Below are 24,094 nucleotides of genomic sequence, written 5' to 3'. Positions count from 1 at the left end.
TCTCTCTCTCTTTCTCTCTCTCTCTCTGTCAGGGACCTACGTAAGCTGAAGCATGACCAACCTATTATTATTATTATTATTATTATTATTTGCATTTGTTTTTTTCTGATCTTCTCTTTGTCATTTCTGTTGCATTCTCAGAAGCTCCCATAAGTCTATCATTCATAGTATACCCCCTTGGCCCGCACAGTCCATGTCGATTCCGAGACCGAAATGGTCGGAGGAGTGCACTGCGCCTGACCAGCACAGCTCTTGTAGCACCTACTACTCCTTTGTTGTCTTTGTCTTTTGTCTTTGTCTCTTTTATTACCCCTATTACTTTGTTGGGATGTGCACATACTGAGTAGTATATAAAAATATATATAAAAAAGTGTCATTTACCCCCGATAAAAAAGTACTCCCCGAAAGATAGTACCACCCCCGAAAGTTAGTACTCATGTGGCTGCTAAGTTCGAAAGTTAGTACGTACTAACTTACGGGGAAATACGGTAGTTGAAGTGTCCCATTTTGGCATTAGAACGGTTTCTATCATTTTAGAGTTTTTCAGTGGAATTGTCATGGCGATGATGACGTCCGATCAGATCGACCATCTCCACGCACTACGTGACGTAGCTATTCCAAACTCTTCGAAACTAATCCACCTCTTCCGTCGGGTGAGGTTGTGGAGTTTCGAGGAGCTTCGTTTTTGTGAAGCGGCCAATACTCAGGGCGCGTTAGAATTGTGCGTTGCTATCATTTTAGAGTTTTTCAGTGGAATTGTCATGGCAATGATGACGTCCATTCAGATCGACCATCTCCACGTACTACGTGACGTAGCTATTCCAAACTCTTCGAAATTAATCCACCTTCCCATCGGATGAGTTTCGAGGAGCTTCGAGGAGCTTCGTTTTTCTGAAGAGGCCAATAAGGCCACCTCTTCAGAAAAACGAAGCTCCTCGAATTGTCACTCTTTGACTTTTCGAGGAGCTTCGTTTTTCTGAAGAGGTGGCCTTACTGGCCCATTCAAAAAAACGAAGCTCCTCGAAACTCCTCGAAACTCATCCGATGGGAAGGCGGATTCATGGATTAGGATTAGTTTCGAAGAGTTTGGAATAGCTACGTCACGTAGTACGTGGAGATGGTCGATCTGATCGGACGTCATCATCGCCATGACAATTCCACTGAAAAACTCTAAAATGGGACACTTCAACTAATCTCTTTATAACATTTGTTAGAACAGTAACTTGATGAAGACAATTCGAACGCGCCCTAAGTAAGGCCACCTCTTCAGAAAAACGAAGTTTTCTAGGGGCTCCCGTAAGAAGACCATAGGTCTGTGGGAAACACCCTAGTAAAATACATAAAATAATAATAATAAGCTCCTCGAAAAGTCAAAGAGTGACCAGGTGACAATTCGAACGCTCTTGCCAAATCTTGGCTCTCAGTCTCGATCTTCTGAGCGGGAGTAACCGTAGGAACGAGGTACGGAACGAAAGCGCGCTACCATGAATGATTGTAGCTCTAGACGTCTAGTACTTTAGTAGTAGTATCTAGTATAGGCTAGAGTAGCTACAGCTGTGACAGTGTGAGTGCAAAGACACGCGTAGACTCTACGCATGATCCAGCTACAAAGCACGATGTAGCTAGCTGTCAACCATGCCATGCCGTGGACCACGGCATGCATGGCATGTTGACGAACACATTATTTTTGGGAAAAATCACACCTTCGCCCGCGCGGCTTCGAATCGAAGCCACCTCCGAACTGCTACATTATAACTACAGTCAGTCAGTAGTCGTGTTCATGACTTGATTGTATCGTACTGTAGCATGCGCAGTTCGGAGGTACTAGGTGACTTCGAAGCCGCGCGGGCGAAGGTGTGATTTTCCCAAAATGTGTTCGTCAAAATGACCCTGACAGTTGACAGAAAATGTACGATTGAGGCTTCTTGCTAGCGAGTGAGTGAGTAAAAAGAACAAAGCGCAGGGTATCAGATCCTCTCCTCGTGCTAATCATTTCACGGCTGAAGTGCTTGCCAATTTTGCAGTTCACTATTGTTGTCTTGACGAAACAGTTTCCCTCCGCATGATAAAATTTAATACTTCCCCGCTGCCAAAATTTAATACTCCTTTCCAGTCTGACAATATTCCTGAGCTAGGCCGTGTGACAGCTCTGAACTCGTTCCTCTTCGCTATTTCAAGTTCCAGGCCAGGTGAGGCAGTAGTAGCGGCAAAAGTGCACCTGGCGTTTCGAATTTTGGCCTTCTCCGTTCTGTTGAGCGAGTTGAGTGGGACGGGCGGGAAAATAGGAGTCGACTGAAAAGCGTGGTTGACGACTCCACAGCTCCGCAGAGGAGAAGCTCGCAGCAGCAGTTCGACCATGGCGGAGTTAGAAGGAGACGAACCAGGTGCGTGACTAGTTTTTCATTCAAGGTTTTCTGGTGCGGTATGCTCTCCTTTGTGGTTCCTTTGTAATTGTGTGCTGGATATCGGCTTGTTTTTTATTTTACTTTTTATCTTCGGCCAGCATGGCTGTATTCCTTTCATCCTGGGGGTGAGACGTGGAGAAGTAGCCGTACTGGGGTGTGAGCCCACCTATCGGTAGGGTGTTGCTCCATGTCAGTGCTGCCCAGCCCAGTTCTGCGGCACGGATAGTATCAATGGGCACAAAGCCGTCGTTGCCGTAGATTCTAGGTGTCGTTCTGTCGTTCTCGACAGCTTGGCAGCATAATAATTATAATAATATTAATTTTTGTTTGTGTTTGCCCCGGAATGGCGTGACAGAGCGGTGTTGTCGTCTGGCTTTTACAAACCCGAAGCGGTATTCCATTGCATAATTATTATTGTACCTCCGTCGACAGCACTGCAGTGTGCCGGACTGGGTGTACTTATCGCTGACCGAATGGGCTGACACTGTCTGCACATAGTGGTTGTAGAAGCCGCAGTATCGTGTGGCGGTGTCATGGTGCGTTCATTGCAACTGAGCTCGTGCTTGAAATAATTGCGCAGTCGAATCTGAATAGTAGCGGGCATCCAAGGGATTCAATAGACCTGGTTAGCATTTTACCGTTCACGCTAAATCCAACGGCACTCGTACCCAACACCCAAAATACCGTCGGTTTGGCATCGTTTCGACGATAGAAAGCTCTGTTTAGCGGGAGAACGGAATGATAATATTCCAACTAGGGCTACGTCACAAGTCGATCGGTGTGCCAGAAACCGAAATGCTAACCATGTCTTGAAAACACACAAAAAACGGTAGAGGCCGACCGTAAAAGTAGTTAGCTTGAACGGTAAAATGCTAACCATATTCTAGCAAGGCCAAAATCTCTCTTTGATTGTACAGATGTCCTCGATTCTCAGTTGCACCCATCACGATGAAGACCTTAGTATACACCGGTGTCACTTGTTCGCTGCAGTGAATGCCACCATCGATCCACAAATCAATGTGTAGTAGTAGTAGTAGATTACATTATTTTACTAGGGGAGTCCCAACAGGCGTTGCCTATTTACTGGGAACCCTAGGTGAATTTTACCATGTTTACATACAGAGTAAGAGACGGGGCCTGACGGCAGTCAGTGGGAAGAGCGTTTCATCTGTCTGCCGCCGTGTGTGCATGTACTAACGCGGAAACCATTCTGTGAATCCCGTATTACCCCATAGCGAGTGACTAGAATGATGGTTTACAATACAGACCTCTACCCTATAAATTGTATCATCGTTAAAGGGGAAGATAAGCCTAAAATCAAATTTTCACCAGTTGTAGTCTTCGGGGTGCTGAGTCGAATGGTCTTGGTCCGAGGAAGCTGAAAGCTCCGTTCCTCCTTTATTTAACTCGGGTGGTGAGCCAATCAAATTATGGTGAAAAAGGAGGACAAAATGTTACGAGTTACGACTAACTGTCCACCAACGTAACCAGATCTTATACAGTCAGCGAGTGCGACAAAATGGCACGAAACTGACAAAGGAGTACTGAGACATTCGGCGACCTGACACCTAGCCGTCATGACCTATACGGCAAAACGTACGTCGTGTGGAACTACTTGTTATTGTACATAACTAGTCCATCATACATGATAGTGGAGTTAGTAGGATGTTGGCGTTTCGGTTTGTCACAATTCGTCTTCGCTTAGCTTCCCCTTCTATGTTTAATACATAAACTTGAGCCTCCCAAGTTGGGTGGCCTGTTGCTTTGCGTCGTGGAGTTGTAGTAAGGCCGGTCTGTCCAATAGTCTTACTAGTTCCGTCATCTAGTAACTTTCGGCATTCTTTGTTGCCGTGATGCGTAGCTCGTGCTCTTCTTCATTGCGCTTTCCTTCCGCTCTTGGACCTTTCCGAACCTGAGCCTTCCAAGTTGGAAGGTTGTTGGTTTGCGCCTCGGAGAAGTGTTGGGAGCTAGGTGTCAGGTCACCGAATTTCTCAGTACTCCTTTGTCAGTTTTGTGCCATTTTTGTCGCGCTCGCTGACTGTATAAGATCTGGTTACGTTGGTGGACAGTTAGCCATATCTCGTAACATTTTGTCCTCCTCCTTTATTCCCAATCGAACTCGCGCACTTCCACCGAAACTGGGTGACTGCGTCCTACTAGACGAGGATTTGTATGCAAAATGTCACTAAAAGCGCCATTTCGTTCTTATAAAAGCACGGACGACCGCGATTGGCCCTAATGTTGTAGTCTTTTGGAAGCTGAGTCGACTGGTGTTGGTCCGAGAATGCAGTGTTCAGCGTTCGGGCCTTACTCCCAATCGAACTTGGTTGAACAAGCGGTCACGTGCTGCGTACACCAGTCACCTGGTCACTGTGCCCGCGGGGTACAACTTACAGCCTGTTTGGGTGCATTCCTGTCACTCGAGTTGAACTCGAGTTAACCCTTTGTGCGAAAGTTGTCGCCTGCTGGCGCGGTGACCAGGTGACTGATGTACGCAGGAGCACGTGATCGCTTGTTCAACCATGTTCAATTGGGAATAAGGCCCAAACGCTTCATCGCAGCATTCTCGGACCAAAACCAGTCGACTCAGCTTCCAAAAACTACAACATATGGACCAATCGCGTTCATCCATGCTTTTATAAGGACGAAATGGCGCCTTTAGTGACATTTTGCATACAAATCCCCATCTAGTAGGGCGCAGTCACCCAGTTTCGGTAGAAGTGCACGATTAGGAACAAAGGAGGAACGGAGAGTCTCAGCTTCCTCGGACCAAGACCATTCGACTCAGCACCTCGAATACAACTGGTGAAAATTTGATTTTAGGCTTAACTCCCCCTTTAATTTGACTTCATTAAAACTGTGAACGGTACCATTCGGCTGTTTCTTCTAAAATACAAAAAAACACCTCCTCCATGCGCTCTAAAGCCGCACACTCCATGATCTGCAGCAGCCCTTTGTTTGAGAGCTGGAAAACCTACGACCACTTTCATCCAAGCATTGGTGGTTCAGTGGTAGAATCCTCGCCTGCCACGCGGGGGGCCCGGGTTCGATTCCCGGCCAATGCATTTTTTTTATCCCCCAGTGGTGTAGTGTGCAGCAATGGCAAACCATAGTTATGGCTGACAACCGAGCTGCAAGCTCAGGTAATAGGCCATTCACACGACATGCAAACTCACTTTTATCGTACCGTTTCCAAGGATATTTACTCGGATACGATAAACTTGGACACGCGCGTGCAACTGATTTTTTATCTCGGCCGAAGCCCTTTTCCTCGCGATTATCTTTGCACGCCAGGAAAAGTGTCGGTTGTTGAAAGTGCGTACTGCAAATGCAGTACTTGAACAAAGGAAAATTCGAAATTTAAAATTTCCCGGCATTTTCAGGAGGTCACTATGGATACATTGACGGTTGCAAAGTTTGCCCAGCACCGTGTGAACTGGATCACGGTTTGCCAGTGTTATCTTGGTCACACACGTGCAAGTGTTTACACGTCGTGTGAATGGCCTATAATACGTTTGTCTTTGCAGTTGTCTTGGCACTCAATACTAGAGAGATTAAGTTTCACGTAAAAATTCCTATAGGCCATTCACGGAGACTCCCTCGATTTAGGCTAAGGCCTGTGGAGAATCCATAAATACAAATACAAACACAAATACATGACGTGTAAACACTTGCACGTGTGTGGCCAGGAAAACACTGGCAAACCGTGATCCAGTTCACACGGTGCTGGGCAAATTTTGCAACCGTCAATGTATCCACAGTGGCCTCCTGAAAATGCCGGGAACTGTTAAATTCTGAATTTTCCTATTTTTCAAGCACTGCATTTGCAGCAGGAAGTCGTATCCACCCAATATACGACTCCCTGATTTGCAGTACGCACTTTCAACAACCGACACTTTTCCTGGCGCGCAAAGATAATCGCGAGCAAAAGGGCCTCGGCGAAGATAAAAAAAATTAGTTGCATGCGTGTGAAGTTTATCGAATCCGTGTAAATATCCTTGGAAACGGTACGATAAAAGTGAGTTTCCACGCCGTGCGAATGGCCTATAATGTCCGTGAACCTTCACGTCAAAAATTCAAAAATCTCAATATTATCTTCCTATCATAACCTGGTTTCCCATCGTTGTGTTGCTTTTGCCCGTAAAAGGATGCTGTACGTGTGGGTTCAAAAAATCACGTAACATTTGACGTGCTTTACATGATTTGACTTTCCCGCACATAGTTTCGTGTTGTGGGTTTTTGGATGTTTCGTTCGGTCATCCCAATCGGATTTGTGTGAGTTTCCATGGTTTTATCCAGTTTGTTGGAAGATGTGATATTTGTGTGAACTAAACCCGAATCTTGCCACGCAAAAATTCATGTCACGTCGCATGTGTAACTTAACCTCTGAAATTTACACGTGACATGAGATATTTTCACAGCGCTTTGAAAAAGGTAGTGGTGTGCACGGGTAGTCGGGTACCCGTGCTACCCGTGAGGACCTCGGGTAGACGGGTAGAGAATAGTACCCGAAGTCGCAGAAGACATCATCAAGTACACTGCACGTGTACAAATTGATGTAGTAACTCCGCATGTCTGCCCAGTGTGTAAGGGAAGGGGTGCTTTGTGGTGTTACCATGAAAACATTACCCGATCGGGTACCCGTGCTACCCGTGGAAAATTATCCGAACCCGATACCCGAAGAAAATGCTACCTGACTCAGCACTAGAAAAAGGCAAAAAACATCATACTTTAACCTCTCTGATAGAGAAGTTCCGCACTCGTAAAGTTGAGCAACTTACATTAGTGGGCGGGAAAAAACCCGTGAATTCGGGAGTTTGCACTCCACTTACGGAAAGTTGTCTACGTAGAGTACGTAGGTAGGGCTCTGATAACGTAGGTGCTCCGTAAGTGGATTGGGGTACAAATTTAATTTAATGAATCTCTACCCTGGTCGACCCGGTCGTACACTGCCGCGTTCCGAGTTGCCACGGGCAGCTACGTGATTTGAAAACTCGTATGGCGGAACACAGATCCGTACGCAGTGTGCGTACGACCTTCCGTAGCTCGACAATGTTTTTTTGCTGACGTAAATGCGCTTTGCAGAACCTCTCGAAATATCTGTGCCGGGCACGCAGAGACAGGCAGCCATACTACTGGCATCCCGGCCCGTACGCGCTGTACGCAAGCATGTATGCAGGCAGGAAACACCATAGGCAAGGCTACCCCATGACTTCACATGGCTTTGCCAGTTGTGTGGATTCGCCAGTTATCTGGCACTGGTCTTGGATCTGTTTCATTCAGATCTTGTCTTCAATCGGTTGCTATAAGAGAGGATCTGCAGGCATCCAATGCATTTGCAGATCTCCGTGCTCATCTTGCGACGGGCGTATACCGTAGTCCGTGTATACGCCCACCCTCCGTGTACACGCCCAGTCAGGGGAAGTCAACACTGTTGTTTTAAAATAGCGCCCATGCCCATGTATACGCCCAGGTATGCCGGAAACACCAGTACATGTACAGGTACTGATACCCAATACTTACGGCTATCCCTATTCCAAGTATACGTCCGGTTCCAAAATAACGCCCGTGCCCTTGTATACGCCCAGGAAATCGAGGCTGCTATTCTATACGCCCGGGAAATCGAGGCTGCTATTCTATACGCCCGGGAAATCGAGGCTGCTATTCTATACGCCCGGGAAATCGAGGCTGCTATTCTATACGCCCGGGAAATCGAGGCTGCTATTCTATACGCCCGGGGGCCTATACACGGGCTTTAACGGTATTGTACTACATAGCGTGTTTGATGTGTGTGTGTGATGTGTGCGTGCATGTGTGCTGAGTGTATGTGTATGATTTTATGTGACTTCATCTATGTGTGGGTGTGGGTGTGGGTGTGTGTATGTGTGCTTGTATGTGAATTAGTTTGTGTGTGTGTGTGTGTGTGTGTGTGTGTGTGTGTGTGTGTGTGTGTGTGCGTGCGTGCGCGCGCGTGTGTGTGTTTATGAGATTGATTCTTTGTGCATGCTTGTATGTTCGTGTGCCTCCATTACATCGCCGTCCTTCTGTAGAAATACCTGCAACAGATGCGTACTCACTAGAACTGAAGAAGAAGATACTCGGAGCGTTTGAGGTGTTTGATCATGACGCAAACGACACGGTAGATGTCAGGTATGCTTTACAAACATGCTGTATGTATGTGCCAGTATTACAGTGGATGTCAAGTGTGATTTGCATGTCTATGTGTGCTGGTCAGTGTCACTGTGAATGTCAGGCATGGTGTGTGCTGCGCCTGTGGACGTGTTTGTATGTGCGCGACACCGCTGAAATCGGATATGCTTAAATTGTGTACGTGTATGCGTATGTGCTCTCACGTGAAAAGAATCTTGGTGACAAGTGTGATCCGTGACTCCTGAATACAGCAGAGCCGGTTCTTGCACGCGACCCAATATCAATAGCACTGCCAGCGCCAAGTAGCTCCCCCCCCCCCCCCCCCCCCCTCACCACCACCACCACCACCACAGAGGTATTAACACGGTGGTTTAGCATGACGAATTTCGCGTTTGAGTTTGCGAACATTTTTCGGTTCGCGAACTGGATTGCGAACTTTCACAATTTCGTTCGCAAAAGTAGTTGAAACCCGAATCGCGGATTCTCAGGACAGTCACATGTTCACTACGCTGTACTGTCTGTACACAATGTACGACGTGTCAATGTCATGCATGTGCGAATTCTGCTTGCTATTCCTTCTCATAACGCGAATTCCGTCACTGAGTTCGACTTTCCTTGGAGTGCGAACGCGAATTTCGTCTTGCTAACCCTCCGTACTATCTTCATGAGCTTTTGGGATATGCAATGCCACCACTCTGGAATGCTGTGTGAGATTCTGTTGTGCACTCACTTACTGCTCTCGGTTTGTTCTGCTGCTGCTGCTGCCGCTGCCCTGTTGTTGTTAGAGAGGTGGGCACCATCATACGGTCACTTGGACTATGCCCGAGCGAGGGAGAGCTCAGCGACATGATACGAATGGTCAGTAATGCTGATGGCTCAACTCGGATAGTGAGCCAATTTAATAATGGTACAAAAAGGAGAAGGACAGAATGTTACAAGTTATGACTAACTGCCCACCAACGTAACCAGATCATATAAATTCAGCGAGCGCGACAAAATGGAATGAAACTGACAAGAAGTACTGAGACATTCAACGACCTGACACCTAGCTCCAACACTTCTCTGAGACGCGAACGAACCACCTTCCAACTTGACGGCTCAGGTTAAGAAAGGTCCAAGAGGGGAAGGAAAGCGCAACGAAGAAGAGCACGGGCTTTGTCCCACGACAAAGAAGAATGTTGAATGTCTCAGTACTCCTTGTTAGTTTTGTGCCATTTTGTCGCACTCGTTGACTGGTGCTAGTCTTGATCTCTTTCATTCAGACTCCAATCTGCTATCGTTGCTGTGAGAGAAAATCTCCCGGTGCACATCCAGTGCATTTGCAGATTTGTGTGCTTCTCTTGCGACGGGCGCATACATAGTACATGGTGCATGCGTGCGTCCCGCCTCGCGGATTAACTAGAAAACATTCTGCATCCAAAGTGCACAAAATAACTTTGTGTGGCTTTGCAATGCAAACAGGTGATAGAAGTTGGAGCCACTGCATCTTTCTAGCTCAGTTTTGCATTTCTACTGTTTTGCAGATGGAGGAGGATGAACCAACAGGCTATGTACGCTTTGTCAAGTTTGAACCTGTCGCTTTGCAGGCACTGGTGGAAAGACGGTGAGTTCTGAACATCCCTGCCATGGCCATAGAGAACCAACTGATGTCGAAAGCATTTGTTGGGAATAAAGTGCTGACGGATGCCGAAAAGCGGCTAGGCTAGAATTTCTCCAAGCACAGCATACCAATGTATACTCAGTGACTCAACTGTGCACAGACTGTAATACGTGAAAATAAGAACAGCCTACAGTCCATTCATTGGAAACTGGCACCCTGACTTTTTGGTGTCTCCTGCACATAGTTGTAGATATCGTGAAAACAACAGTACATCCTGCATTGTGTGACCTGTGCAATTACTCCTAGCCACATTTGAGGCCAGAAAAGTCCAAGAACAGGGAAATAGAAATTCAGCCAGGTTTTACAAAATTAGGACAGGTATGGCAAAATGTATGGAGAAGCAGGTCCAAAACCCAGATTTTTTAGATTTAAAGTGGGTTTTTGATCCTCGATTCCGCCTAAATCAGACTTTCAAAAGCCAGCGGGACAGTTTCCGATGAATGGACTGTAGGCTAGGCGGCTGACCCAACAGTTTCTCGGCGACCGACAGTACCACAGGATTGAACCGCTCGGGTCGGGTAGGGTGCCCATCCGCATTCTTTGCCCTCTCCGCTTCCGCTTTGCACCGCAGACCAAACACGTATCTCTTAACTCCCGCGTCGGCCTGGGCAATGGCTTCCCTTGTTTCTCGTTAGCCTGGGGTGACTGCCATCCCACACTCCATCACTCACCTCGCGACATCTGGTACCTTGTCCTCCACTGACTCCTCGATAATGACTCTCTTATAGGAGATGCGTGTGTTCACCTTATTGGCCTCGCTCGTTTCTCATTTCTTTTGTTCATTTGGCCTATGCGAAGACGAGCCAAGCTTGCTTGGTGCTGTCAACGCGAACAAGCATAATACTATAGGAGATTCACACGACGGGCAAATCCACGTTTACAGGAAAATCACCATGGAGATTTTCCTGCACACGACCAAAATTTGCCAGCGGGGATCCAAAGTTTCCAGGAGTATGATGCCCGCGGATGCACCCATCTACGCGCACTTTCACAGCGATGAGCCAGAGAGGTCATGCTATTGTATAGGAGTATAGTAGTTTTGAACTACGTTGGTTCGGCCCTTTGCCGTTGGGTACGGGTTTAATGCGAAAGCTACTCATTCCATGTGACTACCGTATCACCACAGTATCACTGTAGACTCACTGTAGACTCACTGTATACTCACTGTATACTCGCGGGAGCTCGGCTGCCACCCGTTGTCGTGTGAACTGCGGACTCGCGTTTCACCTTCTGCGAGCATCTGACAAACGTGGATTTTACTGGCATGTGAATCGCCTATAACATCTCTGTCTACATCATATTCCTGGGTAGCTGGGTCTTGCTTTGCTCCTAACTCTTTCTCGCTTAGCGAATAGAACTGTTTTCTCATGTCATCCTCATACATGCACATCCTCGTTGTGTTGCTGTGGCACATCACCCACGTCGCCTAACTTGATGACATCGCTCTGCAGACCTCCCATTGCAGGAAGGATCTGCAACGCTCCAGGTGTTGAATCCCCGCAAACTTGTCCAAAATTACTTGGCTCAGGACAGTTTGCTGAAACCTCTCCTCCTGCTTGGCAACTTACACACAGAACAACCTTGTGGCCTTGGAGCAGTTGCTGAAGAATCTTGGAATGATCCCATTTCGGTGACATGCTGTATGGAAACTCGCGAACACATCACATTTTACTCTCCCAGGGGAGAGAGAGTATGAGCTGGACCTACGGGATAAACTGTTCGTATTGCCCACAAACTCCAACGCAGCCACTTACACATGTATGAAGCCTCACTCCAACACTCAAATAACGGTGTCTTCGCTGCCAATCTAATTTAACTTCCCTTGGAGGTTACATTGTTTTTCTTCGAGAAAAGGTTGATTTGAGACTTGCAGCGATTTTTGGATCGGGCTGCTTGAGTTCTTCTTGAACTTCTTGCTTGATGTGATTTTTACTAGAATTGTAGTTGAAGTGGTGTCAAGTGTCGACTCCAGTGTTCCTCGGTCTTGTTGCGATGGCTGTGAACGCCAGAGCTGCTGACAGAGCACTCGCAGAGGTCATTCTGTACAGCTCGAGCCTTGGCTGACGTAGCCGCTGAAGTTCAGAGTGAGAACGAGACGTTCTTTATTTCCGACATTGTCGACAGCAAGGCGGGATCACAACCGTCATCGCCCGCTGCGAAGCGGCTCAAGCTGGCTAATGGCTGTTCAAAGCCGGAAGATGAAGAGTCGTGCTCTGAGATAATATTTGAGTCTGAGGCTTGTGATGTCAGCGATATCGTGTCTTCAGCTGAGGGGGAAGTAGCTGAAGATGAGATTGCTGAGCAACTCCACGCTGGATGCAGCTGCGAAGGTGCCAATTAATTTTTCAGCACTGTTCAACTATTTATTATTTTAACTGCGTTCTGCACTATTTCAAAAGTATTCGAGCTGCCCATCCACCTTAGAAATTCGAATGCTGAATATTCATTGTACCCAGACATATAAATACATAAAAATAAATAAATAAATTTCACGGTTCGCGTGAGACTCGGCTAGAAGCCGAGTTTTCCGCATCCGCCGTGGGAACGCCACCACCCTCTAGGATCAAAGGCGCAGATGCAGCGCCTAAACGGTGGGAGGAGAGTAGATCAGACCCACCACCAAGTGGTCAAAGACCGAAATCCCATTAGCTGCATCCATGTTACCCTCGTGCCAGGCCACGAGTTCCCAATTAACTGTGGGTCGCAGCACGGCTGGAAAAATTCCTTCCGCTTCCAAGCAGGATTTGAACCTGGTACCCTCTGTTTCTCAATCATGGTCTAGACCATCCCACTATGCCTGCCTGCCTGACATAATACATACATTGCACCAATTTGGAGTGCACCTTGTACATTGGTGTAGTAGACACGGTTTGAATCGGAATATTGGACTTTTCCTGGCTGAGAGCCTTCAATAGATTAGATGTGTTTCAACAAATTTCTGACGAAACTGATGAATTTTGACAATGTTGACCCTAAACTGAGGGCTGTTTTCGCTAGTTGAGGCCCGTACATCATAATTATTCCACCAAATTTTCGGGCCTGGCCCATCATCTGGGTTAACAAGTACACACATGCCTCGCTTGTCCGGGCGGTCCGGGAACGGGCACTGCCCGCAACTCCGAATCACGTACACTTTGATAGGGAAAGGCCATAGATATGGCATGTGACGTCGCTATTTCCACAAAAAGTGACAAAAGAGTAGTAATATTTCCACTGAAACTCGCCCAAAGGGTGCCCGGTAGACCGAAGTGCCCGTAACTATGGGGTACGGATAACCCAGGTATGAGTGCAAATAACCAAGATCTACGGGCACGGGCACTTAATTGGCATTGTTAAGTCTACAAATTTTCGGTGCATTTAAATTTCGGCCTCCCAGGGCTAAAACACATTTTGGCCGCATTAAAATTTCCGCCTGTACTGCTGCCGCCTGTATGTGTTCCACCCAATATGATAATTTGTGCCAAAAAAAACTATTGATCTGTGGATCTGAGAATTTGCTTCTTCTTTCCAAGTATTGCTGTGTTCCATGTGTTGTGCTTCAGATACCGCCCAGTTGATGAAGAAACATTACTCAAGGCATTCGAGGTGAGTTTCAAGTCATTGCCCCCCCCCCCCCCCCCCCCTCTCTTCCGCTTTGCATCTGTGCCTTAATTCTTAAGGGTGATGGCCTTCCTATGCATGCAGAAAACTTGGTCCCATCGTGTCTCAGGAGCACTTCAAAATTGAAATATTTGTGTCGTTTCTGATGAATGAGGGACCTACTGTAAAGCCTCCTAGGAAGCCATGTTTGTTGTGCAAGCAGATGTGAAGGTGGGTCGGCTGGTAGTGAAATCAAACCCTTACTACGGCCCAGTTCGCGATAGGCGTGCAAAAATGTGCTTTCGGTGTGGTATTCTAGTAGTTGGTGATGCGAGCACACAGGCCCTATCTTCTTTGGCGTTCGCCTTTTTTCACGGGTAGAGTAATGGCAGGGGCAGATATTGGAGAGGGGGTGGATCAAATGTGCTGCTATGCACATACAAGCAGTATCTATCCCGTATCTTCCCCTCACAACCACTGGTTGTCAGAATTCTGCCAGTCAATCCTCGGTAGTATAGTGGTAAGTATCTCCGCCTGTCACGCGGAAGACCCGGGTTCGATTCCCGGCCGGGGAGGACATTTCTTTTTTTCTTCAGCTTGCCACACCTGAGGCTGTTATTTTTTTATGACGTCACTTGAAAATGTGTAGCTAAGGTCTAAAGCCTAGTTCACATTCGACGCAACGCCGACGGTACGGGACGTAAGGGCTTGTCGGGAGGGCTGGGGTGAGCTGTAAAATCCTGTACGATTCGTACGACACGACATGCAGCAGTCGTTGCGACGTTCAACGTCGAACGGCGCGAGTCATAAGGCACGGTCCGTGACGGGGTGACTTTCGGACCTATTTTCTCGTTTTTCGGGACTTCTTTTCAATTATATCTCCTTGAAAGAAGCGGAACCAAGTTCATAATACCAGTTTTTCATGAAGACCAACAATTAGCCCTGAAAGTTGTGGCATTCAAATAATAGCTCCAGGAAATGATAGAATAGTTCGTCTGTCACGCTTCTGAACTATCCCTAAATACAATAAGTGACACGAGATCTTATGTTGCTAAAATTCAACTCCAGTCGTGCTAGCCATTCTGTGAGTTATCATGGGAAGCGCAGTGTTCGAAATGCTAAAAATTTCCAAGTACGAATCGGGAGCAGTCGGCGCACGACGCCGTCTCCTGTTCACACTCGAATTGCAGCCGTTTTGTACGCTTGCGTCCCCGTCTACGCCCGTCTACGGTATGAAAAGTTGGATCGATCCAACTCTTCCCGTCGCTTCCCGATATGTACGGTAGTACGGTTGCGTTCCCGTTGCTGGTGTTCACACTGGACGCCGTCAGACCGTCCCGTCGCTTCCCGTCGATCCTTACGTCGCGTCCCGTCGCGCCCCGTCGAATGTGAACTAGGCTTAAGAGGTGACAGACAGAAGTCGCGTACCTTTTGGTGTTTCCCATGTTCATCACATCACTTTGATCTGGGGTGGGTCATCGCGTGTGTGACCGTCAGCAGGCTCTTACATTGTGTGTGTGTGTGTGTGTGTGTGTGTATGTTTGCAGGGGCGGATCCAGGAGGGGTTCCAGCCTAAATATCGTAAATGTACTGCTGGCAACCATATGCGTGTCCATGTACATGTATCAGCTATTCAGTTTTGACGATACTGGAACCCCCCCCCCCCCCCCCTGTAGAGATCGCTGGATCCGCCGCTGGTTTGCGTGCATGCACGTGTGTATAATTATGTTGCTGTGTGTATTGTGCGGTGCGTGTTGTGCGGTGTGTGTGTGTGTGTGTGTGTGTGTGTGTGTGTGTGTGTTGCACTGTGTGTGTTGCACTGTGTGTGTGTGTGTGTGTGTGTGTGTGTGTGTGTGTGTGTGTGTGTGTGTGTGTGTGTGTGTGTGTGTGTGTGTGTGTGTGTGTGTGTGTGTGTGTGTGTGTGTGTGTGTGTGTGTGTGTGTGTGTGTGTGTGTGTGTGTGTGTGTGTGTGTGTGTGTGTGTGTGTGTGTGTGTGTGTGTGTGTGTGTGTGTGTGTGTGTGTGTGTGTGTGTGTGTGTGTGTGTGTGTGTGTGTGTGTGTGTGTGTGTGTGTGTGTGTGTGTGTGTGTGTGTGTGTGTGTGTGTGTGTGTGTGTGTGTGTGTGTGTGTGTGTGTGTGTGTGTGTGTGTGTGTGTGTGTGTGTGTGTGTGTGTGTGTGTGTGTGTGTGTGTATGGTAATTCACACAACCACAGGTGCTGGACACAGCCAAGAACGATTGCTTGACGGTGGAGCAACTCACCAAAGTCATGTGTGAGAATGGTAAGTTTGTACGAAAGCTCCTTGTTCGGGCAGACCTGAAGAGGCAATCCCCAGTCATATCGATGCAGTTGCAAGCATGATTGATTCAGCGGTGACAGATAAAGTTGCAAGCACGATTGATGTCTGTAATGGGAAGTCTCACATTGCGTAATCATGGCAGGGGCTTCGGAAGTTGTTTCAGGGTAGTTCGGTCAACAATCTGAAATGCGATTTACTGCTCGGGGGGGGGGGGGGGGGGGGGGCTCGGCTAAAAATATTCGAAGTTTAGAGTCCAGGTCAATGCATTAATTGATTCACGGGTTTGTAGCATTCGCTGTGTTTGTCGAGGCCGCTAAAAATACCTCGCCTGCAATAGGAGCAAGCATAGGCTCAACCGCCACATATCTGTGGTGATTGTGATTGTGGCCATTCTCCTGATGCGAAAGTGGGATGCGTCGTTTGCATGGTGGTGTGACTGATATTTTTTTCGTGATGGCCGAGTTAGTTGGTTAAAAATTTCTCTTTTTCATTATGCTATGGTGCTGCTCAATGGAATCCAATCATGTGGCCGGTGTTTCCACCGAGTCTGTCTTGAGATGTTGTAATAAATATTATAATATGTGAGTCAATGCCATGCCGGTCCTATGCAGCCCCACACCTGCAAACACTGGTTGGTGCACTGCTGTGCGCAAACGAGACTCGCACGACCAGATTTCGTTGAGGAGTGCTGTGGTCTGAAATGGTAAGGCGTGCCCTAACCGGACGCCCTTGGTGCAGCGAAGACTGTCCTCACGTTTGGACGCCCTTGGTGCAGCGGAGACTGTCCTCGTATGACATGATTCCGCCTGATCCAGGGATGCACGTTCGATCCACGGCACTTTGGTGCATGAAAAGTTGTCTGGTCAGATTCTGCTTGGTACCGGGTCGGGCAAACACAGGTTGTACTGTTTATGGTCATAAGGCCACACCAAGTTATTTCTATGTTTCGCGTCACCGCGCGCGTACCTTTTCGAATCCTTGACAAGAAAAAAAAAGAACCGAGACGAGTCAATCGATGGCTGTTCTGGCCAGCATTCTGTAGCCAGTATGGCACATCAGAGATTATCAGCTTCTCGATAATTTTGCCTTTCAGGCGAGGGTATGTAGAAGGTGAGAGCGATGAAAATTTCTACTCAAGTACATTTCTAAGCCGTACTGTAGGCCAGTGTTGGGCCCGCTCACCAAGCGCAGCGAGCTGAGATTCCAGGTACGTGTCAAGGACTTCGAGATTTACCACGATATGGAGCGGAATTCCACTCCACTCAGGTCAAAGTGCAGAAGGAGCCACCCGTGAAATCGGTTATTGTATCGCTCCTGCCCAGTCTGCCAGCTGTGCTGTGGCGACTTGTTGTCATTTTGGATATAAGTGACAGTTTAGGAGTACTATTCTGTGTGTAACATGGCTCAGTACACATAGAATGGAGTTTTGTTTTTTCCCCTTTTTTTTCCCGCCCGCCCGCTTGCCTTTTCCAGAAAATGTCCAACGCGAAACATAGAATTAACTTGGTGTGGCCTAAGGACTGCTTGCATACACTACTCATCATGTGCAGCAGCCGTATGAACAACTTACTTACAGTAGTCGCGCGCCGAAGAACGTGGAGCCCAAGAACGTCCAGCCTAAAATTCTAAGAACGCCACAGCCTAAAGCTAAGAACGGCGGTGTTGGTTTTCTGGCAGCTTGTCAGATACATATGATCCAGTACGGATTGTTTCTAAGAGCGTGCTATAAGAACGCAGCCATATTGCTGAAAAATAAGAACGTCCCAGTCTAACCCCTTGGAAACAACGTGCGCGCGACTCTACTGTACTGTTACTGGTGTGGACACAGAAACCGGGTGAGCAGTCAAACGGCCTAGGGGCGCTGGCCTTGCAGCCATGAACACTACTAGGTCTTGTCCATGTGTGCAGTGTGTAGGTGAACTGTAGTAGGGGCTCTGGCCAAGGTCATTCCTGAGTCCACCCAATTCCATTGTCCATAACAGTACAATGTCATGTACCCAGCTATGCAAAGAAGAGCAAACCCCGTTTCAATTCAGGAGTGCATTCTGAAATCACTATGACATTGCATCCGTCTTCCCTGGCTGTGCCACTGTGGATGTGTGCGTGTGCGTGCGTGTGTGTATGCATGCATGTGTGTGTATCTGCGTGTGCATGGTACATGTACATGGGAATGTGCTGTGTCCGTACAGGGGAGAACTTCTCCAAAGAGGAGATGGATGAGATGCTGAGTGCGGCTGTGGACCCAGACAAGAACAACATCCAGTACCGCGAGTACGTTTCTCTAATGGTGGTCGATGAGAACAACTGACCAACTAAGCATACTGGTAGTCTAGAGATGCCAAGCGCAGCCGTGAGCAGGAGACGACAACGACACAACGGCCGCCGTGTGCATAGTGCACGTTGTCAACAACTCCTACTGCATGCTGCAAGAAACCTCTAATCGGACTAGCATCTTACTCCAGTGTCTACTGGCGAGAATTGAGCAGACTGATGGTGTGACCACCATCACTGCATTTCTGTCAGTCTCAGTCCGTCAGACACCACCAGTATTGGTAGAACAGTAGCACACCGGACGGTGTTGATTGTAACCAGTTAGTAGCTAGTCAATCAGTAGAGTATGACTGTGCAGAGTGGATTGAACACAATAGGCAAGTACAATAGGCAAACTAGTATCCACTGCAACAGCCGTCGTCTAACAAGCTGACTCTGAACTCGCACAGCTCGAGTGCAAAGAAAAAAACTACATGCATGTATTACTACTATCAGAAAAGACAATAAGCTAAAAAAAAACTAAACTGAACTAAACAAAGTGATCAAACGCGTCTTGTCACAGAATTGCATTCCTCATTTTTATACTGTATATTATTTTCCTTATATGTGGTTAATAATAGTCATTTCATGGATAAAAACCCAAGTTAAACATAGCCTTTTATTTTATAATTTCTTGATTAATTCTTCAGCTTCTTGTCGCTTATCGTCTTTCTTCATACCGATGAAATCTGCAAAAAGCGGGAAGGTAAATAGAGCTAATCCGTGTTAAATGCAACCAGGAACAAACTTTGCACCACGTCGACTTTTCGATCAATTTTATTTACAATGCCTGCCTGCTCCTTGGGCCCCTAGGCCCCCCCCCCCCTAAGTTCCATTTTTGGCACCCAAAATTCATACAGCCTCTCTCTATATTGGCACCCAGGATTCATACAGTCCCCCCCCCCTATTTCGGCACCCAGGATGCATACAGCCCAGCCCCTCTATTTTGGCACCCAGGATTTATACAGCAGCCAGCCTCTTCCACTCATTCCTACTTGCACAGTATTCAGCACACCTTGATGATACCAGCAGCTTGGATTCATCACGGCTGCATGGCCAGCGCCCTGGGCCGCTTGACCTCCGACCGGATTTTCATGTCCACAGCAGTAATAGTAGGACTCCCTGGAGTTGGCACATGCCCTGGCTTCACAGCCCTGGATTTGACACATGCACTGGCCTTGTCCCTGCAGGGAATCGCGATTCCACGGATGCAACAAATTTCGCGATTTTGGCCCAAACCCGCGTTTTTCTGCATAATCCGCGATTTCCCGCGTTTTTTGTTGTTTTCTGCACTTTTTCAAACATTCTTCTGTACTTTTCCCGCAGTGCTTTCCATGATCATGTTGGTTTTTTGCATAGACTCGACTCTTGCTACTCCCAAGAGAGTGGAGTAGATCAGGGAGTCATCAAATACCATATTTGACGACTTCCTGGAGCACATCTACTGCCCAAATAGTGATTCTACAGATGCAACAAATTTCGTGATTTGGCCCAAATCCGCATTTTTCTGCAAATCATTCCGCGAATTCCTGGCAAGTTCCGCATCTTTCCGCACTTTCCCCCGCATTTTTCATTGTTTTCTGCCGCAATTTCTTGCGCAAGTTTTCGAGACTTTTTCCGCAATTTCCCGCAGGGACAGACTGGCTTCACAGCCCTGGATTTGGCACATGCACTGGCTTCACAGCCCTGGATTTGGCACATGCACTGGCTTCACAGCCCTGGATTTGGCACATGCTCTGGCTTCAATTCACAGCTCTGCATTTGTGAGGCTGGCTGCACAGCCCTGGATTTGAGATCCTGGCTTCACAACCCTGGATTTGACACCCTGCTGTCAGAGCCCTGGATTTGACACCCCCGGCTTCACAGCCTTGGCATGGCTGGACCTAAGACGTAGTAAGAGCCCAAGCTCTGAACCAGTGCACACACTGGCTTCAGCGCTTCTATTCAATTATAAATGTGCAGTGCGATTAGCCACAGTACTGCTACAGTACCGGGTTCAAAAGTCTCCTTTTTTTAAAACGATGGGTCAAATAATTATGTTATTCATAATTATGGTGGTAAACACGCACCTGGCAATATAAAGTCTCTTTTTTTTACCCCCCCCCCCCCCCATGACCCTGGATCCGTATTGCATTGACTACCTAACTAACACATGGTACTGTCATGGTACTGTGAAAACTGAAAGTCTAGTTTTGAAAATCCACACTAGCACCCGGCTACCAGAAAACAATAGTGTTCAACTGTACTTTGGTACTAAATAGTGGTTGCGACTTCGGCGATGATTTTCTAGGAATGGGTTTGCCGAAACACTGGGTATTGAGCAGGGAGTGGTGCTTTCTTGCAGGTTTGCCGAGTCGAAGGTTCGATGGACTCCTCGTGTGCTCTGGATGGGCAGTCGTGAGTCAGTCAAGCGTCAAGTCAAGTCGGCGGAATAGCGCGAGCTCCAGTGTGAGAGCAAAGCCATTCCTAAAAACATGTACTCTGGTACTTACTGAGAATCTGTCTGTTCAGGTGTCAGACGGCATGCTGGCGGCAAGTACTCTGCGACAGTCTACAAGCAGAAGAGAATGGGAGAGAGATTCGAACGTAAATCACAACGGGAGAGATTGGAACATCATTTCAAAACTAAGAAAACATTTTTAAATGAGATGGCAAAAAAAATGAGATGGCAAAAAAATGAGATGGCAAAAAAAATGAGATGGCAAAAAAAATGAGATGGCAAGGATCTACTGTAAAGCAGAAATTTTCGGTGGTGTTTTATTTTCGGTAACTTCGGTGCCGACAATTTTTACCGAAAACAAACGCACCGAAAATTTCGGTACTACCGATATTGTATACATGTAGTACAAGTACACTTACCTGGAAAATGGGTTTTAACGAAAATTTCCCTCTGCCGAACCGCCGATTTTGGTGAATACCGAAAATATTACACCACCGAAAATTTCTGCTTTTACAGTACTCTTGGCACAGCTGATCATGACACACAGGCACAAACGAAACCATAGCAACGGTGCTGTAGCCGAGAGGATATTATTATTATTACTATTACTCTCGTCTCTGTCCCGAATGGGACGCACGACGGCAGAATTGACTGTGAGCATGTGTGTGTGTGTGTGTGAGTGGGAAAACAAAATGAGAAAAAGAACAAAAAGCCTAGAGGCTAGCTAGACTGTAAACTGTGACAGCATACACGGCTGTTAGCTGCACTTGGATCGCGGCAACTTAGTTTTCTGCATGTGAACCATGAAAAATCAATGCATGCTCATGCATGTTCATGCATAACCAGTCAGCTGGCCTGCTCGCCCACGCATTTGACAGGTAACAATTCCATCAAATTTGAGATATCGCTTCGTTCTAAGTCTCAAAACAGTTCTAAAGTCACCAAACCACGCTGGTAATCGATGGCTATTCAATGTTAACATCTTCAGGAAGACTTCAGCCGTTTCCCGAGAGTTTGGGCATCGTTGCCGCTATTTTTCACGGTGTTCTTCTTCCTCCTGTCTGGAGCTGCAATTGCATCCTGGAATTATTTGAAAGGTATTTCGTGCGGGCTGTGGGGGGGGGGGGGGGGTTCCAACAGGCATAAACTGACATCGCTATAGGATAACTGGTAACTTTCACCCTTCAAGGAGGTAGAGCAATGAGAATTTTTTTGTGGCGGTCGTCCAATTTTTGTGGCGGTCGTGGCTGTATTTGTGCACTTCCAAGGCTTTCATTCTGCCTGATACTACTCTCTACTGTATGGGAATCGTTGTTTAGGCACATGTAGCTGTCTTATTTGGTAGATCTGCTGTTTTCAATCACTTGGGACACTTTGTCTAGCCTATTTTAGTATTTGTCTTTCGTTCGTGCCATCTATCAGTTTTGTGGGTTGCCCTGGCCTGTATTTGTGAAGTTCTCGAGTAAAGACCCTAATTCTTGACTGGAGTCACGACTTGAATTGTATTTGCTGGGCGAGCCCTTGTTCACGCAGTTGTCCTTATCGTAATAGTCAATATCTGCTTGCTGGGCGGACTAGCGGCTAGAATAGGCAGGGGCGTCACAGGGTGGCTGGGAGTGGTACGACCGGGGGTGTCCCCCGGAGAAAAAAATAAGGATTTTTCGGCTAACAGGCCACCTTTTAGCGCTCTACAGCCGCAAAGGAGGGTTCCCCTAGCACTTATTCGACAACCCCACTCCAGCTCCAAAAACATACTTCTCATGGATTTTTGGTATTTTCTGTACATCGTAGGTAGCCAAGCAAGGCAAATGGAACCCATTCAATGATTCAGGGCCATTGCCCTCGAAAAAATAGCAAAATTCGAAGTACAAGCGTGCTGCGCGGTCTAGCGCCAGCGGCTATGCAAAAACGTATGTCGTGTCCTGCAAAAGTCTGCCGCGTCGCGTACACTATGTACACGTCCGGCCTGGGCAGTCGCGAAGTAATTATTTTAGTTGTTTTCAGAGAGAGAAGAAGATCCTTTGTTGATCGGTGGGATTGAAAGATCTGCCAGTGGACCGGAGAGCTACAACAATGGAAGCAGAAGAAAGCGCTTGCGGAATCTTCTCTGTCTTCGTGGCAACAGGACTTTAGTTTGCGAGAGACTTTCGTCCTGTCGTCGCGGACGAAATTCTTGTTGCTGCTACCAGAAAACTCGGGGAACGAAACGATCGTAAATCGTTATAATATAGGTGAAGCGGGTCGTGTCGGTGAACAGCTGCAGAATATTCTGCTGCCGTGGAGCAGCAGTCCAAACACTTTTCAGCTTCGGAGAATGAAGCGCTTCCCTTTTCCGTTGACAAGCGCTGCGTTCGCGGGTGTAATGCATTTTCGAATCCGCTTGCAGTAGATCGTCAGGAGCCAGAGGTACTAGGTAGGTGTCGTTGTGGAAAGAATATAATTATTATGTTGTAGCTGACAAGTGACATACATGTAGTGTCTCTTGACGTGCTGATCGCCATTGTAACATGGTAGATCTTGGAAAATTTTAGTTCTGGACCCAGTGATCGCCGCCAGCTCAGCTCTGTTTCCGTCAAGTTTGCAGTGAATGCGTCCGTGAGGAATCCATCGTCTGGTTATCTCTAACCGTGACTCCAACCGCCTATCGTAATGGATAGCCGCCTGGAGTCTTGGGCGTAGCTGCTAGTGCTAGGCATCAAGTCTGTATGCTCCTTGCAATGAAAGTAACAGTTGCGATGTTTTGTACAAGTCCGAAGATCCTTGAATTTTTTTATTGCTTTTTCGGATGAATTGGGTGGACCATCCTGGACGAAAAGTGGTACGACCATGGTCGTAGTGGTCGTACCGTGTGTGACGCCCCTGATAGGGATGACCAAATGGTCCAAGTGTGTACTAGTACACGATTATTGTTTTCATCATCGTGAAATGAGCGTTGTGGAATTGTAGTCGTCTGCCTTTGGCACTGAGGACACGAGGAGAGTTGATTGTTACTTCTGCTCAGCAACGAAGCGGTCGTCAGCTTTCTTTGTTCTAATTATTGAGAGGACATACCGGCATCGCAATTAAGTAAAGATTAGGCAAACCTCGCCAACCTCCAAAGAGAGTCGCGATATTTTCTCCAAATGCAAAGACGATCTTTGTGAGTTCGTGACTTGCATTTGCGTGCATACATGAGCAAGTCACGGACCACGGCACGTGCGCGGTTACAATGCCATCTCGAACCGACGCCATCTTTCTAAGTTGCCGCTTCTT

General features: G+C 47.3%; 2 protein-coding genes and 2 non-coding genes across 5 annotated transcripts in view; 3 read left to right on the top strand and 1 right to left on the bottom strand.

Moving 5' to 3' along the window:
* Nucleotides 1-1,877: 1,877 nt before the first annotated feature.
* LOC135819433 (dynein regulatory complex protein 8-like) lies at nucleotides 1,878-19,762 on the top strand. Its single transcript, XM_065332644.1, has 7 exons — nucleotides 1,878-2,384; nucleotides 8,456-8,555; nucleotides 9,341-9,413; nucleotides 10,079-10,158; nucleotides 13,758-13,800; nucleotides 16,008-16,074; nucleotides 18,282-19,762. Exons 1-7 carry the CDS (start codon nucleotides 2,357-2,359, stop codon nucleotides 18,398-18,400), a joined length of 510 nt encoding a protein of 169 aa, XP_065188716.1. The 5' UTR covers nucleotides 1,878-2,356; the 3' UTR covers nucleotides 18,401-19,762.
* Nucleotides 5,400-5,470, top strand: Trnag-gcc (transfer RNA glycine (anticodon GCC)). Its single transcript has one exon. It is a non-coding gene; the product is annotated as a tRNA-Gly (tRNA).
* Trnad-guc (transfer RNA aspartic acid (anticodon GUC)) lies at nucleotides 14,298-14,369 on the top strand. Its single transcript has one exon. It is a non-coding gene; the product is annotated as a tRNA-Asp (tRNA).
* LOC135819432 (uncharacterized) overlaps nucleotides 18,671-24,094 on the bottom strand; it is a 41,832-nt gene continuing 36,408 nt past the window's right edge. For both annotated transcript variants that reach the window (XM_065332642.1, XM_065332643.1), the window contains 2 exons: nucleotides 20,895-20,953; nucleotides 18,671-19,091 (listed from right to left, as the gene is read on the bottom strand). In XM_065332642.1, coding sequence (XP_065188714.1) covers nucleotides 20,910-20,953 — 44 coding nt within the window. In that variant the 3' untranslated portion in view covers nucleotides 18,671-19,091; nucleotides 20,895-20,909. The remainder of the gene's footprint in view (nucleotides 19,092-20,894; nucleotides 20,954-24,094) is intronic.

Source organism: Sycon ciliatum, chromosome 6, assembly GCF_964019385.1.
Source record: "Sycon ciliatum chromosome 6, ocSycCili1.1, whole genome shotgun sequence".
Taxonomy (NCBI): Eukaryota; Metazoa; Porifera; class Calcarea; order Leucosolenida; family Sycettidae; genus Sycon; species Sycon ciliatum.
The sequence above is the reverse complement of the archived record's forward strand: the minus strand, read 5'-3'. Positions and strand labels throughout refer to the sequence as shown.